The sequence below is a fragment of the Myxocyprinus asiaticus genome, chromosome 3, assembly GCF_019703515.2.
Source record: "Myxocyprinus asiaticus isolate MX2 ecotype Aquarium Trade chromosome 3, UBuf_Myxa_2, whole genome shotgun sequence".
Classification (NCBI taxonomy): domain Eukaryota; kingdom Metazoa; phylum Chordata; class Actinopteri; order Cypriniformes; family Catostomidae; genus Myxocyprinus; species Myxocyprinus asiaticus.
In genome coordinates, this window is record NC_059346.1 from 46,273,213 (window position 1) to 46,290,196 (window position 16,984).

Genomic DNA, 16,984 nt, shown 5'->3' on the forward strand with positions numbered 1-16,984 from the left:
TATTGCACACACCTATCATATCACTACTGAATATATGGATTTAAGCACTGGAGTCATATGGATTACTGTTATCCTGCCTTATTATGCTTATGCTTTTTGGACCTTCAAAGTTCTGGCCACCATTCATTTGCATTTTGAGTACCCACAGAGCTGAGAAATACTTCTAAAAATCTTTGTTTGTGTTCAGCAGAAGAAAGAAAAAAAATACACATCTGGGATGGCATGAGGGTTGGTAAATGATGACAAAATTTTCATTTTAGGGTGAACTGTCCCTATAAACAGTTTGGATCTACAGCAATGTTGGCTCAGCCCAACAGAGCACAGCAGTCTGGTTCTGGAAGTACAAATCCAATTCATTTTTTCCATAGGGGAATAGATTTTTAATGATAACCTTTAAAGACAGACCTACCGTTAGCTCTGTGGTTGTTAATTGATTATATATGCTTCTGCTAAATCCATCAGTCCATATTTAATAGTGAAATTTGTGCCCATGATCCTTCAGAGAAAAATCCACCAATCAGAGAGTCGCGGCAAGCAAAGTGTGCCAAAAGAGCTCTACAACAACCACCCGCTCCTGTGACACACTGTAAATGAACCAATTGAGTCAGTCTCCCTAGACTCTCAAAGACAAAAATGTATATATCTGAATAATTTGCAATAAACTTAAATATATTGTTTCTGTACTTCTAATTAACAACTTAAAATTAATAGTTTTAGATTTTTCGATAGTTTTTAATTCAATTACATCATTCTCAATGATTCTCTGCATTGTAGTTCATTCCCTCACAGAAGATGTCAAGTAAAGTCTTGTACCATTGCCTTTTTTTCCAATATTCAAATACTTTTTTGCTTCAAATCAAAGTTTGTAATGTTATGATTAACCTCAGATCTGGTTGGTTTGGTTTGGTTTGGTTTGGTTGATGGCTTACAACTCTTCATAAAGGATTTTATGAAATTCCTATGGAAAAATGAATTGGACAAATGTTTCAGGAACCAAGATGGCTGAAAAATAGGTGGACACTTGTTGTACTCTATAGTGTGAGTTTGGCTGGGACTATGCGTCTTTTCCAAAACCTAGTAAGCTGTCTTGCTGTCTCCAGATTACATAGGCAGCTGATTACTATGGCAGCATCTTTACTGAAATGAAGCCTCATAAGAGACTGATTTGGAGCTCTCTTCATAGCCAGCATCATTTAAATAGCACTTCTCAAGCGCAGCGCACAAGAGACTTGACTCGCCACTGATTTCAAAAGAATTGATGCGAGAGGAACGATGGAAAACTCTAATTAGCATAAATATACATAGCACACACAATTTGGGTATAATTTCTATTTTTCTATCATTTCTATCATGAAAATATTTTTATGGATACTTTTCAGTTATAATTGGATAATACATATATTTATAATGGGATAATAGTTATACGGGTTTGATAAAACACTAATGACGTGTATTATCCTCCTCAGCATTCCTTTGGGTGCTGGGCTATTTGACAGGAGTCTGTACCTAGAGGGAATCAAAAGGAGAATCACCAGAGAACTTAAGAAGAGAGAGGCAGCCATGAAAAATCAGAATAACAGCACTGTTTGCACCATTTCCTGATTTGGGACCTGTGCACAAAAGCCATAGGCTGCTAAAACTGTTCAAATACTGAGTTACTAACTTGGAAAGCTGGACTTTCAGGACCAAAGGATAACTCAAGTGCTATGGATGTCATGGCACTTATCTGCCTCCACTGAAGTGCATCAAAAAGCATCGGTGCAAAGTCCAGGGACCAAAAGATGATACTGTGGCTGGACCCTGAAGTTTAGCAGCTAGTTTTGGAACTATACAATGTTTTTTGACTCAACAGAAAATGCTTTATAAATCTATAAATTATACTGACCAGAGTAAATTAAGTTTACCTAATACACTTGTCTGAACTGTACTGTACATCCAGTATTCTTTGCTTTTTTGTATTATTTTGTATTTAATTTAAAGGGATTGTTCACCCAAAAATGAAAATCCTGTTGTCATTTACTCACCCTTATGTTGTTCAAACCCATATGACTTTCCTTCCTCTGTGGAGCAAAAAAACTGATTGTAGGTAAAATTACAGCTTCAGTCACCATTCACATTTATTTTATGGAAAAAAGATGGAATTAAACTGAATTATGACTTGAGACTAACCATCCGCCTTTGTGTTCTGCAATAAAGAAAGTCAGAGGGTTTGGAACAACATAAGAGTGAATAAATGATGACAGAATCTTAATTTTGGTGAACATTTAACTGCAAGCCAACACAGTCTGTTCTGCATCAGGTTTCAACTGATAGTGTTCCAAAGCCTTTTTAAATCAGTAGCTCAAATTCTTACACTTTTACTGAAACCCTAAGCACCTCATAACCAGAACCAGGTTGCCGAGTCTGTTTTATTGGCTCCTGGGTCTCATTTTGGAACACTTACCTACCAATGTGCTAATCAACGGTACGTCTATTAAAAAGGGAACTGTACTGTAGCATCATTACCAGCAAAATGTGGGAGAAGTGGCGTTTGCATCTGTTTTTATTTATTGATTGTGATTGATAGGTAAATGTGATCTTGTGTTTAAAAGCATGGAAGCTGCAATTGGCTTAAATTGTGTGCATTGCAAAATCTGAATGGGATGGCACATACTAGACTTGATTATTTCCTTGACATCATTTAATATAATTCAGCTAACTTGATGTCAAATGGGATTTACATATGGGAGTGGGAACTACCATAGTATTGGTATTGCTTGTGTATGGATCTCAGTAACTTTGGTGTAATAGTGAGTCATGCATTCACATCATGAATTTCAGTTCTACTTGTACTGAAAGTGCCTGCGATCTTGCTCATGATTGCCTCAACATTCTGCTGTTTAAAACCAAATAATAGCCTGTTACAGTTGTTTACAATGAGAATTAATACAAACATTCTGTCTCATTCTTAACTTGTTTAAATACCCTTATTGCAGCAAAATAATTATTGTTTTGAACACAAACCAAGGAACCAATTACCGAACATTAAAAATGTGCATGATGTAATTACACATTCACAAAGACAAAAACTATGGTTTATGTTCGGAATGGGATACAAACTTACTGCTTACTGCAATGTATAAAAATATTATGTGAAACGGTAGGCATTATTCTACAATAATTTTTTTAAACTAGTATGCTACATTGTCACATGATTTTGTAACAATGCATGTAGTGTCCAGTTGTCAACTTGGAAATCAAAATAGTTATTGTGCATTTTTAATTCCATTTTGCATAAAAATATCTTAACCTTTGGCAAGTCTGATCAACTGAGTAAAAAAAATTAAAATGGAACAGAAAGAATCAAACTTTCATTTAAAATTATTTCAGGTGAATATGAAAGTTTTTACTCTAAACAAATCCAACCATTGGCTTCATCTGAATAACCTACAATGGAGAAGTATTCACTGAAACAATAAGCAAACAGACACTGTCACCAACAAAAGTGCAAGAGAATAAATATGACAAACTTGTGGGGCAAATAAGCAAAAAGAGGTTGATGTTCATGATACTGCACAAAAGTGTAGGCGATTCATGTTTACAGTTATTTCAGAGTACAATACAGTCAAATAAACAGATTATAGAATATATAAATACATTTAAGACCTATGATCCTGTTCCATGTTTGTTTACTCTCCAGTGGTAAATCTATCATTCTGTTTAGATATTATTATATTATATTAAATCTAATTAATAGTGTATGCCTGGGATGTCATTCTAGAGCTACTTTGTGATCTAGTCTAGGCACAATGTAATGTGTGGGAATATATTTCTGGTTTACGTTCTCCAAATGTATAAACTGCAATGCAGAAATGTGAATAATGGCATGTAAACAGTCAATTTTTTGGCATAATACAGCAAGATGATTTTGCCAATTAAACTGGAAATGTGAAAAAGAACAAATGTTAATTCACTTTAAACACATGGGTTAAACAAAATCATGCAAAACGTAAGTCCCCATGGGCCTTTCATGTGTAAAACTAGACTTGGCCCCTTGACTTGTCATATAAGTTCATCACACCAGCATTTAAAATTTAAGTTCACCATTCTAAAACACCAGTTAGGTGAAATGCAACCACAGTCCTTCTATGCATTGCAACTAAATTTCAGTCAGTCAAAGAGTAGTTTTTATGGGGTCAGTCCTCATATTTGCCTCTAAATGGTGCCAGTTGGTGATCTATCGAAACAGGCGGAATATGCGAGGCAGCCGTCCATCTTTACTAGTAAGAGCTGCTTGAATATCCTCGTAAGAGGGCAACTCCGTCAGATCTCCCAGTGCAGCTACTGCAGGCTTACTACGGAGCATTTTTGTTGTGACTCTCTTGATGTCATTGGCTGTAACATTACCTAAAACAACAATAGAGAGGGGGAAAGTTGGTGAAAGGATTTCTTTAAAGTCAGCAAGATTTCAAAGTTAGTGATTCAAAAACATTTACTGCTTTCTCAAACAAAACAAAACCTTTTTAATTATCTAAGAAACCTTGACTAGCATCTCAAAGAAAAAAGAAAATAATAAAAATCATATGACCAATTTAATTGTATTCAGCAAAAATATATTACCTGGATTAAGCATTCAGTGACATGTACACTTCGAAAAACAATCTACTTACTGATGAGCTCACAAAGCTCATGTGGGAGTTTCCTTTTGCCTGTCGCAAGTACTTGTCGACCTACATCTTCAAAAATGACTGGTCGTGATTCCAGGTTCATCATGAGCATTGACTTTAGCTGTGTCTTGGCTCGTTCCAGTTCCATCTTCAGAAAGAAACAAAGAGATTTCATGTTCTGACTGCTGTATCTAAAACAACAAATAAGCTAAAAAATAAAAAGGAAATCAGTTTTACTTCTCCTGCTGTCCCAGTCATCTGAATAAACTCCCGTGTAATAATCTCCACCATTTCCCGCACCTAAAAGCAATTGATGACAGTCAAATAAACGGATTCAAATTTTCATGTATTGCAGGAACGTTCAACACCTAAACATAACTTCTATACCTGTCTAGGGTCTGCACTTGCATGGATACACAGCAAACCACTGTCTTCATAACTGTGATGGTAAGAGGTAGCATTGTACATCCAGTGATGCCTATACAAAAGACAACAAACTGCTAAAAAACCTTTCCTTGCTTGTTTTGCAGTGCAATTTCAAGGCCACATGACAGGAAAAGCCACGCAAAATGAAAATTCTCTCATTGTTTACTCACCCTCAGTTAGTTTCAAATCTGTATGACTTTTTCTTTTGCAGAACACAAAAGGAAATATCTTTAAAAAAAATTCTCATGTGAACACAAAGCCATTATGAACAAGCTTCTCCCATGCACTTATGAACGTGCAAGAAATAGCTTTGGTGGGCATCAAGATTTTTAGTGCAAAATTACAAATTTGTTTGCCTTGAGAAAACTTGGAATATGATGCACGAGTCACATGGACTACTTTTGGATCTTTTTTTTTTTTTTAAAGCTTTAAAGGGATAGTTCACCCAAAAATGAAAATTCTCTCATCATTTACACACTCAAGAAATCTCAGATGTGTATGATTGCTGAATACAAACGAAGATGTTTAGAAGAATATCTCAGCTCTGTAGGTCCATACAATGCAAGTGAATGGTGACCAGGACTTTGAAGGTCCAAAAATCACATAAAGGCAGCATAAAAGTAATCCATAAGATTCCAGTTGTTAAATACATATCTTCAGAAGCGATGTGATCGTGTGGGTAAGAAACAGATCAATATTTATGTAACTTTTTTACTATAAATTCTCCTCCCTGCCCAGTAAGTGGCGATATGCACAAATAATGCAAATAGCCAAAAACAAAAGAACATGAAAGAAAAAGTGGAGATTTATAGTAAAAAAAAGCATTAAATATTGTCTGTTATTCACTCACACCTATCATAACACTTCTGAAGACATGGACTTAACTACTGGAGTCGCACTGATTCCTTTTATACTGCCTTTATGTGCTTTTTGAACCTTAAAATGTTTTCTGGCCACCATTCACTAGGATTGTATGGACCTACAAAGCTGAAATATTCTTCTAAAAATCTTGGTTTGTGTTCATCAGAAAGAAAGTCATACACATCTAGAATGACATGAAGGTGAATAAATGATGAGATAATTTTCATTTTAGGGTGAACTATCCCTTTAAAATAAGTCACTATCAACTGCTATATTGAGAAAATTAGGGATCACAACACGTTTTAAAATATCTTCTGTGTTCCGCAAAAGATAGAAATTCAAATGGGTTTGGGTGAATAAATAATGACAACATTGTATTTAAGATTATGAAGATATGATGCCACACCTGTTAAGCACATTAAGGTAGAGACGGGTGAACATGCCTTTTCCTGGACCTCCTGCAGAGAAAGACCCTCCGCCTCCCATCATCATATTAAGGACAGCAAAGGGAACAAAGTCATCCTCCTGTAATTCACAAACAAAGAGAGTTACATCAGCTCTCAACACTTCTATCAAGGCAAGTGTGTGATCAATATATACAAGGTTAACAAAAATGTATTCGATTTAACTATGTGCACTGTATAACCAACCAAAAAAGAGCAGCTCTCCAAGCCAATCATGATGTGTGTTAGTTCAGGAATGGGAGTGGGACCCAAGCTGACATCCGACATGTCCTTCACCATCTAACATTAGACAAATAGCTTAAGTCAAGTCATTCTGGGATCTTTAAAAGTTATTTGCTGTCCTTCCAAGCTTTGCTCACCTTAACAATACCACCTGTGTATTGGGCTACAGACAAGTCAACGTTGGCAGGTGTGCTCAATCCCCATACTGGTTTAACATTTAGCAGATACTTCCTGGCACATTCAACAAGCTGCACATGTTCAATGCCGACCCCAGCCAGCACCATGCGCTCTGGGCAGTAATAGCTCTGTAGATACTTATGAAGCAGCTTCTTGTCAATCTTCTCAATGTTATTAACAGGGCAGAATCGAGGCAGGCCCACCGTGTTACCCCTGTATGCTGCCTAAACAATGGGGAGACATAATATGAAATAAGCGGTTTCAGTGATCTACAGCCAAGTATGGGCATTGTACAGTATTTTTGGTCTTTGAGTATAACCTTTAACAGGACTCAACAATAAGGATCTAATAAGCAGAAATTAACTTTTCCATTTAGGAGCAATATTTGCCCCCTGATTTTGATTTTTAAAGGGCATTTTTTTTTTTTACCTTTATGAGGGCACATGTTTTCTACTAATATTAACAAAATTAAATTCTTCAATTTAATCTATTTATTAACATAAATTCTCCGAGTAATTATATCTCCTGTTTCATGCAATAATATTTATACCTAGGCCTAGTACAGAATATTAAGAAATATATCCAATGTTACAAACAAAACACAGAAGAACTCACTAGCACATTTTCAATGTTGGGGGCATTTTTGTCTTTTGATAGCATTTTTGCCCCAAGCCGCTGTTAACTTATGACACTGCTAATAAGTTATAAATTGTATATATATATATATATATATATATATACACACACACACACACACACACACATACATACATACATATATATATATACATTTATATATACATACATACATACATATATATATATATATATATATATATATATATATATATATACACATTTATATATATATACATATATATATATATATATATATATATATATATATATATATACACACATACATACATATACATACATACAATTTATAATAGTTTATTAAATATTATATTTGATATATAATTTATATTATAAATGTATAATATGGTATAATTTTTATAATGTATTTGTATACGTGTCAGAAATATGTCTTTTTCATTATTTAGCATTCATTACATAACACTTCATTAAAAAAAAAAAAATTATATATACATACATACATACATTATATATATGTGTATGTATATAATATATATATATATATATATATATATATATATATATATACACACACACACACATATACATATTTAGCATTCATTACATAACATTTCATTAAAAAAATAAATAAATAAATTATATATTTACAACAGCTAATGCATTGTGTTTTTACCATGCAATAATATCTGATGGAAAATGATGGCATGCAGTGCAAAATCTTACTGATTTGTTTTGTATTTATCTCATTCTCAATGTTGCTTCCCAGACTGGTGCTATAACTCTCTCTCACAATTTCAACAAAGTCTCATCTATAACTTTACCTTGTTCAGTACAAAACATCACAGAAAACCAAATATTTGAGCTTGCAAGGCATAAAAACACATGTACATGATCAACAAATGTAAGATAGTAGGTGCTCTGTTTACATGTAAAAAGTGGACCAACTCACAGCATGTATCATTTCTGTTAGTAAAGGCTCTGGGTCAGGTCTCATGTTCAGATCCTCCAACTCAAACCGAACAGCCATTCTGGTCATCTCTATCTCCTCATCTGCAGAAGGGTAGTTGACATGAAATTTCAAGCAGTATGGTATTCTGTAATTCATTTCAAACTTTTGAACAAAGTTATTATTATTATAAATGCAGTTTCATGACCTGCATGACTGTGTGGAATATTTGTACTAAATTGGCCACAAAAAGCTTGACCAGTTATGCCATCTCAAATATACACTTTATATAAATATGAACCTAAAATCTTGATAGTAAATGTCCATGTTACCAGTCAACTAATAAGAATCATATGACTGATCGGTCTTTGATCGTTGTTTTGAAGATTCAGTGGACCCCGTCATTAGTTTTGCAGGTGCTCACCTAATAAACGGGGCTGTAGAACAGCATCTGACAACAGGTTAACTACAGTATCCAGACCCTTTACTTCAGCTGAAACAGCATACATTGTTGTGTCCCTGTAAATGGCAGATATGACAACAAATTAGCACAATGCAACAAATATAATAACATTTTAAAATGCATTGAAAAGATCATTCATTAGGAAAATCAAATGTTTTAAAAATGGAATACATTCAAACCTGGATGTTTGGCAGTCACAGATGCCTCCATGTTTCTCAAGTGTTAAGAGTATTTCATCTTTACTTCCATACTGGGCTGTAGACTTAAGTATGACAGAACAATTGCTTGGTTCATGCATTTGAACAATTGTATCAAAGCAATTCTAAATACATATACATACACACACTGGCGGCCAAAAGTTTGGAATAATGTACAGATTTTGCTCTTATGGGAAGAAATTGGTACTTTTATTCACCTAAGTGGCATTCAACTGATCACAATGTATAGTCAGGACATTAATAACATGAAAAATTACTATTACAATTTGAACTAAACTACTACTTAAACTACTTCAAAGAGTTCTCATCCAAAAGTCCTCCACGTGCAGCAATGACAGCTTTGCAGATCCTTGGAATTCTAGCTGTCAGTCTGTCCAGATACTCAGGTGACATTTCACCCCACACTTCCAGTAGCACTTGCCATAGATGTGGCTGTCTTGTCGGGCACTTCTCACACACCTTACAGTCTAGCTGATCCCACAGAAGCTCAATGGGGTTAAGATCCATTACACTCTTTTCCAATTATCTGTTGTCCAATGCTCGTGTTTCTTTGCCCACTCTAACCTTTTCTTTTTGTTTTTCTGATTCAAAAGTGGCTTTTTCTTTGCAATTCTTCCCATAAGGCCTGCACCCCTGAGTCTTCTTTTTATTGTTGTACATGAAACTGGTGTTGAGCGGGTAGAATTAAATGAAGCTGTCAGCTGAGGACATGTGAGGCGTCTATTTCTCAAACTAGAGACTCTGATGTACTTATCCTCTTGTTTAGTTGTACATCTGGCCTTCCGCATCTCTTTCTGTCCTTGTTAGAGCCAGTTGTCCTTTGACTTTGAAGACTGTAGTGTACACCTTTGTATGAAATCTTCAGTTTTTTGGCAATTTCAAGCACTGTATAGCCTTCATTCCTCAAAACAATGATTGACTGATGAGTTTCTAGAGAAAGCTGTTTCTTTTTTTTGCCATTTTTGACCTAATATTGACCTTATGACATGCCAGTCTATTGCATACTGTGGCAACTCAAAAACAAACACAATGACAATGTTAAGCTTCATTTAACAAACCAAATAGCTTTCAACTGTGTTTGATATGATGGCAAGTGATTTTCTAGTACCAAATTAGCAATTTAGCATGATTACTCAAGATGAGGTGTTGGAGTGATGGCTGCTGGAAATGGGGCCTGTTTAGATTTGATCAAAAATGACTTTTTTTTCAAATAGTGATGGTGCTGTTTTTTTACATCAGTAATGTCCCGACTATACTTTGTGATCAATTGAATGACACTTTGGTGAATTAAAGTACCAATTTCCTTTTTAAACAGCAAAATCTGTACATTATTCCAAACTTTGGCATTTACTTACAGAAAATGCAAGCTTTTCCAAAAAGTGCGCAATTCCACTTGCATATTTTGCTTCATGACGTGAGCCTGAGTTTACTAAAACTAAAAAAAAAAACATGTCAAGTAAAAACATTCAGTATTTGTTTCAAATAATTCCATCATTTATTCACACAACATCAGAGTATTTGCTACAGGCAGTGTTATACTTACTTCCAACAGTACAAAATTGACCAAATTTGTTCTGAGATGCAACCGTAAGTCCGTTTTCCAATGTGGTGATTTTAGTCTCATTTTTCTCATGGCCGTCCACAGTGGCAAAGACAGGTCTGGGAATCCCGGGTAACGGTGTGGACAGAGACACGTTGGGATACGTACTGCCACTACTGTACTGCCTACATGCAATGCCATACCTGAATAATAAGAGAATATCAAAATCAAATCAAAATCACTTTTATTGTCACACAGCCATATACACAAGTGCAATAGTGTGTGAAATTCTTGGGTGCATTTCCGATCAACATAGCAGTCGTGACAGTGATGAGACATATACCAATTTACAATAACATCAAATAAACAACACAATTTAAAGTCTAATACACACATAATTACACACAACACAATATACAAATAATAACATACACTGTACAGTATACAGTACACACAATATAGATACACATTATTCAATAAAAAAAGTATATATAGAATATATAGAATGTACAGTAGGTACATTCAGTTCAACAGCAACAATACAACCCTCTATGATCATGTTGGAGAAAGAATCATCATTGGCTAGTAAATTTCTTTTGTTTATACTCACCAGACTTATGACGACATGTAAGAATAATGTAACTAAAAAATATCTTACGCAAACAGAGAGAGGGCCTCTTCATATATATTCACGCAATGTAGTGTATTGTAATTTTCTTTTTAAATTTTGCTTTATGATTTTAAATCACATTTTAGCTTTTTAAAAATGTACAAATTTCACATTCTATCAGTTTATATGATGTCATGAAATCGCATTTTTAATAATGATAACAGCTGTTGTCACTGTTTGAAATTTCGTACACATTTTTAACAAAACAATTCGCAAGGTAGGAACCTAATAATGACAATTAGAGGTCAAATTTGGCTGACAATTAATTGTCAAACAAATAATTGCGATTATGACGATTAATTGCCTGTTTTAGGGCTATGATGATTAATTGTCTGTTTTAGGTGTTTCACAAATATGACGATTAATTACCATACAAACTCACTATGTGTGCTTCATGCACACAACAAAGTCATTTATACAAATTTAGCTTGGGTCATATAATAAAATAAGGGTATATGATTTCCTTTTCAGGCTTCAAAAACATATGAGAGTCAAATATAAAAGTATAAAATTTAAAAACTAAATAACTACAATATATCTCTCTTATTTGTCCGATTTACTTTTGATCCATTGGACTTTTTCAATGTTTTGTTTTCTTTTGTAACCCAGCCAACCTGTGTAGCTCTTATATTATGATATATTATGCAATAGTAAAATATTCTGCCTTAAATTCTTCACTTTCACACATTATTTTAAGGCTCTCTAATTAACTCACAAGCCCTTAATTCTCGTGAAAGAAGACTTTGAGATTCTGTTTCTTGCATTTTATCATCTCCACAGAAATAGAGCAGGACATCTCCTCTGTCTCACTGCTTGTTAATAACACTGCGTGAATAAATCCACAATGACCACGGACATTTGGATGTTCCAGTGAAACTGGAGCGCTTTGCGTTCACAAAATTAATACGTTTATACCTTGTTTATATTTTCGCGGGAGTTTGGCGCAAGAAGTGGTTCATCTTCACACGTTCTCAAGAGAGCTGCTCGTGACGTCCGCGGTGCGGTTCCCTGAGACGCTCGGAGTTCAACTGAATGAGACACAAGTGCTTTTTCCTGCGCGCTCATGAGACAGCATACAGCGAAAGACGAGCTGAATCCAGCTTCTTAATCAACTGCTTTTTTTTTTTTTCAGTAAAAGGGCCTCGGTGCTTCGACACTACACAACTCTATCACTGGCGAGTGAAATGTTAATATTTACTTGCCAGTGGCTAATAACAGACGTTTTTTGATCGCATAGTGCGAAATTTACTCGCAATGTAGAGGGCTGTCAATAACTGCGAGATTTTAACATTCACATGCTTCTACACTTTAATTTAGTTCTTTTACATTATTAAAAATAATCGATATTTTAATCACCGATGCAGATGGGAACGCACGCGACACTGAGTTGAACTTTAACACATGTACACTAACACTGTAACAAGCGACATGAAGAAGCAGAGATTTATAAAATATATTCTAATATAAATCTAGGGCAGAGATCTTTATTTGGCTATATAAATACGACACACGTCCACACAGTATGTTAATAAAGCAGACATTTGATCAAACCTCCGCAATCGACTCCAGCTCCTTAATCTTGACATGTGAGCAGCCATGTTGAATTCTATTTGACCCTGAACGTTGCCCGGAAATGATTACTGAACACTTCCTTCGTCGTAAGCTGTTTCCTGGAAACCGTAAAAGAGGTTCAATCCCTGGGTGCGAGATCATCCCCTATGCCCTTAAACAAGGGTCTTGACCAGGCTGAAGTGTGTTCTGAGGACAAGAATATTTTTGTAACGTTGTAATTTTATAGAATTAAAGGGATAGTTCACCCAAAAATGAAAATTCTTTCATCATTTACTCACCCTCATGACATCCCAGATGTGTGTGAATTTCTTTCTTCAACAGAACACAAATTAAGATTTTTAGAAGAATATTTCAGCTCTGTAGGTCCATACAATGCAAGTAAATGGTGACCAAAACTTTGAAGCTAAAAAAGCAAATAAATGCTGCATAAAAGTAAGACTCCAGTGGTTAAATACGTCTGCTGAAGCGATCTAATTGATTTTGTTTTGGAAAGAGGGGGTGTGACTTATAGAAATTGCTTACAGCACCTTTAGGTGAGGAAAAAAATAGAATGCACCTTTAAGGTGTGAGTAAATGGCATGAAGTGATTGCCCAAGGTTAGTTACGTTGAGACCATTAACTACTTTGAGTTGTTATGACAGCCAACATCTGCACACATTGTTCCTGAACTAATGTTTACTCCAACTAACACTTAAAATGGTTGTTGTTCTCCATCTGGATCACTCATTTCAGTAGTTTTTACATTGCTTCCTATGGAGACCAGGACCAGAAAACAGTCTAGCAACAATCAGTATCATCATGGCACCGCCCAGTGGTTGGTCAGGCAATTATGGATACAGTTCAAAAGCACTAGGATGCTTCACTGTTTGTATCACTCCGCTTCTCCATGTCTGTGGCTTTCCAAATAGTGGTGGGGATTTTGATTCATAGTTTATTCTGAGTTAATTTAACAATTAGTTCAGTGACCATATCTGGAGATTGCATATGTACGCCAGCAGGTGGAGACTAATGTTTTTTTTATTTTTTTTTTTTATGTAATGAGTGAGTTGATAAATCATTGACTCAACTGATTGGTTTAAAAACATAGAGGGACCACTGGAATAATGGAAGTGATGGTATGTTCAAGTCATGTCGGAATGATCGCATTTACGAGTTGATTCCACATGAATGCCACCACAAAGTCGTTGGAAATTGGGAAACTCTGGACTCTTGTGAATTCTGACTGTGCAGTTTAGTTTGTATGCATTTTTTGCACTTGTAATGAAGAATAAATATAAAGCTTGCCATAAAATAAGACTCATTTTCGCTGGTTTATGCAGCGACAGGCTTGTGCAATAAAACAACATTTCCAATCATTATATGTAGGCACACAAGAATGATAAACTAGATAGATACAACATTATTTACACACCTAAAGTGTGGCTTTCACTTCATTTTGCTGCATTGGTGCTAAAAAAAAAAGCTTCTTATCTTCGCCATTATATATAATATGGAATAGCAAAACATGTCTGTTCTTTTTGACTAAAATCACTTGAACGCACATCAAATCGTAGACTATTTATGATCTCTGACCTCATAAGTACAAACTTTCCAGGAGGACTTGAACGTGCTATGAATATCACAAGAAGATTTGTTTAAAAAATAAGATTTGTTTTTCGAACGAAACACCACTAGTTCAAAACTAGAGTATGAGTGTAATACAGAGAGCAGAGTTGAGCTTGATGCTTTTGTTTCTTTTGGAACTATATTTGCTGGGGAAGAAGAAACACACAAACTAACTGGCCAGTGTTTGTCTGAAACATAAGTTATTTAATACTATTTACTTGTTTGTTTACTTAAACTGTTGTAATAAAACAATATCACATGAGCAAGAGTGCTGTTGTTCCTTATATGAGGTCTTGTGCCTACAGCGAATCACAGCCATGATGATATATGGAACAACAGCACTTTTGCTCGTGTGATATCGCTTAATTAATTACAATATCTGTAGGCCAAAGCAATTAATTTTATATTTTATATTTTACTTGTTTGCCATTTTATCCATGCTTTATATTTCAGAATAGATTTAGCCCAATGTTTAAATGTTGCTGAAAAGCATTAAATAGTCAATTTATAATGTAGCCTAATCTGTGTATGTTACTGAGTTGTAAATACACTAAAATACAAAAACCAAGCTGTTGAGATTCATGCAGGATGTTTCACCTCTCACACTAGTTTAGAGGAGCTACACATCTCTACAGAATACAGCTTATATTGCAGACAAAATAAATGGTGCATAAGAATTGAATTGATTTCTAAATGCAGGCATTAGCTCTATAAGAGCGTGTTGTTCGTGGGAGTGTGGGCCCCATAGGAATCAGATCACTGAAAGAAGAGTACAACGAATTATACTGTATATTTAGTACATTTAGATAATGATGTTTATAACACATCTGGCTGTTGTTTTGTTGAGCATGTCTTTAATACCACAAATAAGCTTTTCATATGAGCTTCAAGATACAATTCATACTCTGAGAGAGGAGAATGCGTATCTACATCACAGACTGAAAAACCTCACTCAGGCTCTGCGGGAACTGAGAAAACTGCTTTTGGACAATTCAAAAGGTGAGAATAATATATATTCATTATAAAAAAAGGCATTTTGCATTTGGCAAATATAAATGAATGGTTAGACGTTTGATCATATTTGTGTGAGATCCAATGAAAGTGTTAATGATGTTACTGTTTGTGTACAATTTGTTAAAAGAACTTACATTTTCTAATTTTTATACTTACTAAAAAAAAAAAAAAATCACATTTCCACAGAGTCTACTGTGGCTCATGATAGTGACCAGTTGCATGCCTGGAATGAATGGATTAAGAATGGTAATTTATGCTTATTAATAATATGAAAAGCTTTCTCTTGTTATGTTGCCATGTATAATGAATTATGTTCTGTACACTGAATTGTCTTTACTACTGTTTTCTGACATAATATACAGTGAGTTAAATACATGGGATGATGTGCAGTTTGTTAATATGGGCTTGAAGACTGTTTAGTTAACTGCCCCTGAGCATGCAACGTATAATAGTATGATAAACTTTTCATTAAATCATACTGTTCCTAACTGTATACATTGCAAACTGAGATGCTTTGTGATTATTTTTTTTACAGGTATCAGTACGGAGACGCATCTCATGTTAGGACAAGCTTTCTGTTTGCCAGATCTTCATGCTGGGGCAAATTCATATTTCCTAGAACAAATGCTTCTTCTATCATGTTTTATTTGGATTGTGTTTATTCTTACCTAAATGCTGACAATACAGTATGTTACTCAACTTTTAAACCTGATGCCAAATTCCAAAGAAAAGCCCAGTCTAAGTATTTGCAATCCAAGTCTATAATTTGTAGAAACATAAAGCCTACTTTAACACTTTACATACCGTAGTCCTCTCAACTAAATGTAATTGATTAGTCTGCTGGCTTAGGCTTGACTTTAGTTTTATTTGGTCATGCCTTAACTTCTTTTGATATCAACATTTAAACATTGTGTCTATTTATGTCACAGAACTTGGCTTCTGGTGACTTTTTTTCTGGTTATACTTTTTATTTTGTTACTTAGCTGATAAGCAGCAAAGCAAACATTAGGACTTTCATTAAATGTATTATTGTATTCTTTATTTATTGGACATGTATAGATTTAAGATCATATACAACAAGAAACTTTCTGTCTTTTACTCTGAAAATGTAAATAAAGAATCACATCTTGTGGACATAAACTCTGTGGTTTCTGTTTCAGCACATCAATAGGTAGCTTCTTATTGATAATTACTGTAGCGACATGAAATGATTTCGAGCCATTTCCCATTCGCAGACTTTGTGTGTTTGATGTGCCACACTGCAAACATCACATTAGCCAACAGAATTGGCCTTTGTTCAGTTAATTAAAATCACCCTCGTGAATAGATTAGAAATAAGGCTATTTGTACTTTAATTTACATCTGATTGTGCTGAATTGATAAAAGAATTGAATTCGATTTAAATTTGCAAAGACTTACTACATCTTGTCTCTAATAAAAAAAGACCATAGTTAATAGTAACATTTTTAATATTGTGAAAGTCTTGTCAAAACACCCAATTCTGTGATAATAGTCCCATTATTACAGTAAAAATTATAAACT

The 16,984-nt window shown here is 34.6% G+C and overlaps 2 protein-coding genes and 1 long non-coding RNA gene across 10 annotated transcripts in view; 2 read left to right on the forward strand and 1 right to left on the reverse strand.

Annotated features, from left to right (window-relative positions):
- The window catches only part of LOC127420999 (phosphatidylinositol polyphosphate 5-phosphatase type IV-like), a 55,900-nt gene extending 52,810 nt beyond the window's left edge, over positions 1-3,090 (forward strand). For all 8 annotated transcript variants that reach the window (XM_051663741.1, XM_051663750.1, XM_051663747.1 and 5 more), the window contains one exon: positions 1,467-3,090. In XM_051663741.1, coding sequence (XP_051519701.1) covers positions 1,467-1,602 — 136 coding nt within the window. In that variant the 3' untranslated portion in view covers positions 1,603-3,090. The remainder of the gene's footprint in view (positions 1-1,466) is intronic.
- A 152-nt stretch (positions 3,091-3,242) lies between these two features.
- Positions 3,243-12,868, reverse strand: pmpca (peptidase, mitochondrial processing subunit alpha). The gene is made up of 13 exons (XM_051663754.1): positions 12,803-12,868; positions 10,585-10,784; positions 10,397-10,476; positions 9,003-9,085; positions 8,785-8,879; positions 8,364-8,464; positions 6,757-7,020; positions 6,584-6,676; positions 6,340-6,458; positions 5,034-5,124; positions 4,884-4,946; positions 4,650-4,794; positions 3,243-4,386 (listed from the first exon to the last, which is right to left on the reverse strand). Exons 1-13 carry the CDS (start codon positions 12,847-12,849, stop codon positions 4,217-4,219), a joined length of 1,551 nt encoding a protein of 516 aa, XP_051519714.1. The 5' UTR covers positions 12,850-12,868; the 3' UTR covers positions 3,243-4,216.
- A 2,256-nt stretch (positions 12,869-15,124) lies between these two features.
- Positions 15,125-16,566, forward strand: LOC127427058 (uncharacterized). The gene is made up of 3 exons (XR_007894893.1): positions 15,125-15,427; positions 15,629-15,688; positions 15,978-16,566. It is a non-coding gene; the product is annotated as an uncharacterized LOC127427058 (long non-coding RNA).
- The last annotated feature ends 418 nt before the right edge of the window (positions 16,567-16,984 follow it).

Coding starts and splice junctions, on each gene's coding strand:
- pmpca (XM_051663754.1), bottom strand. CDS start 12,849: ATGGCTGCTCACATGTCAAGATTAAGGAGCTGGAGTCGATTGCGGAG. Junction 8,465..8,784: donor TCTACAGCCCCGTTTATTAG/GTGAGCACCTGC, acceptor ACCCTTCTGCAG/ATGAGGAGATAGAGATGACC. Junction 6,459..6,583: donor TGGAGAGCTGCTCTTTTTTG/GTTGGTTATACA, acceptor TGTGAATTACAG/GAGGATGACTTTGTTCCCTT.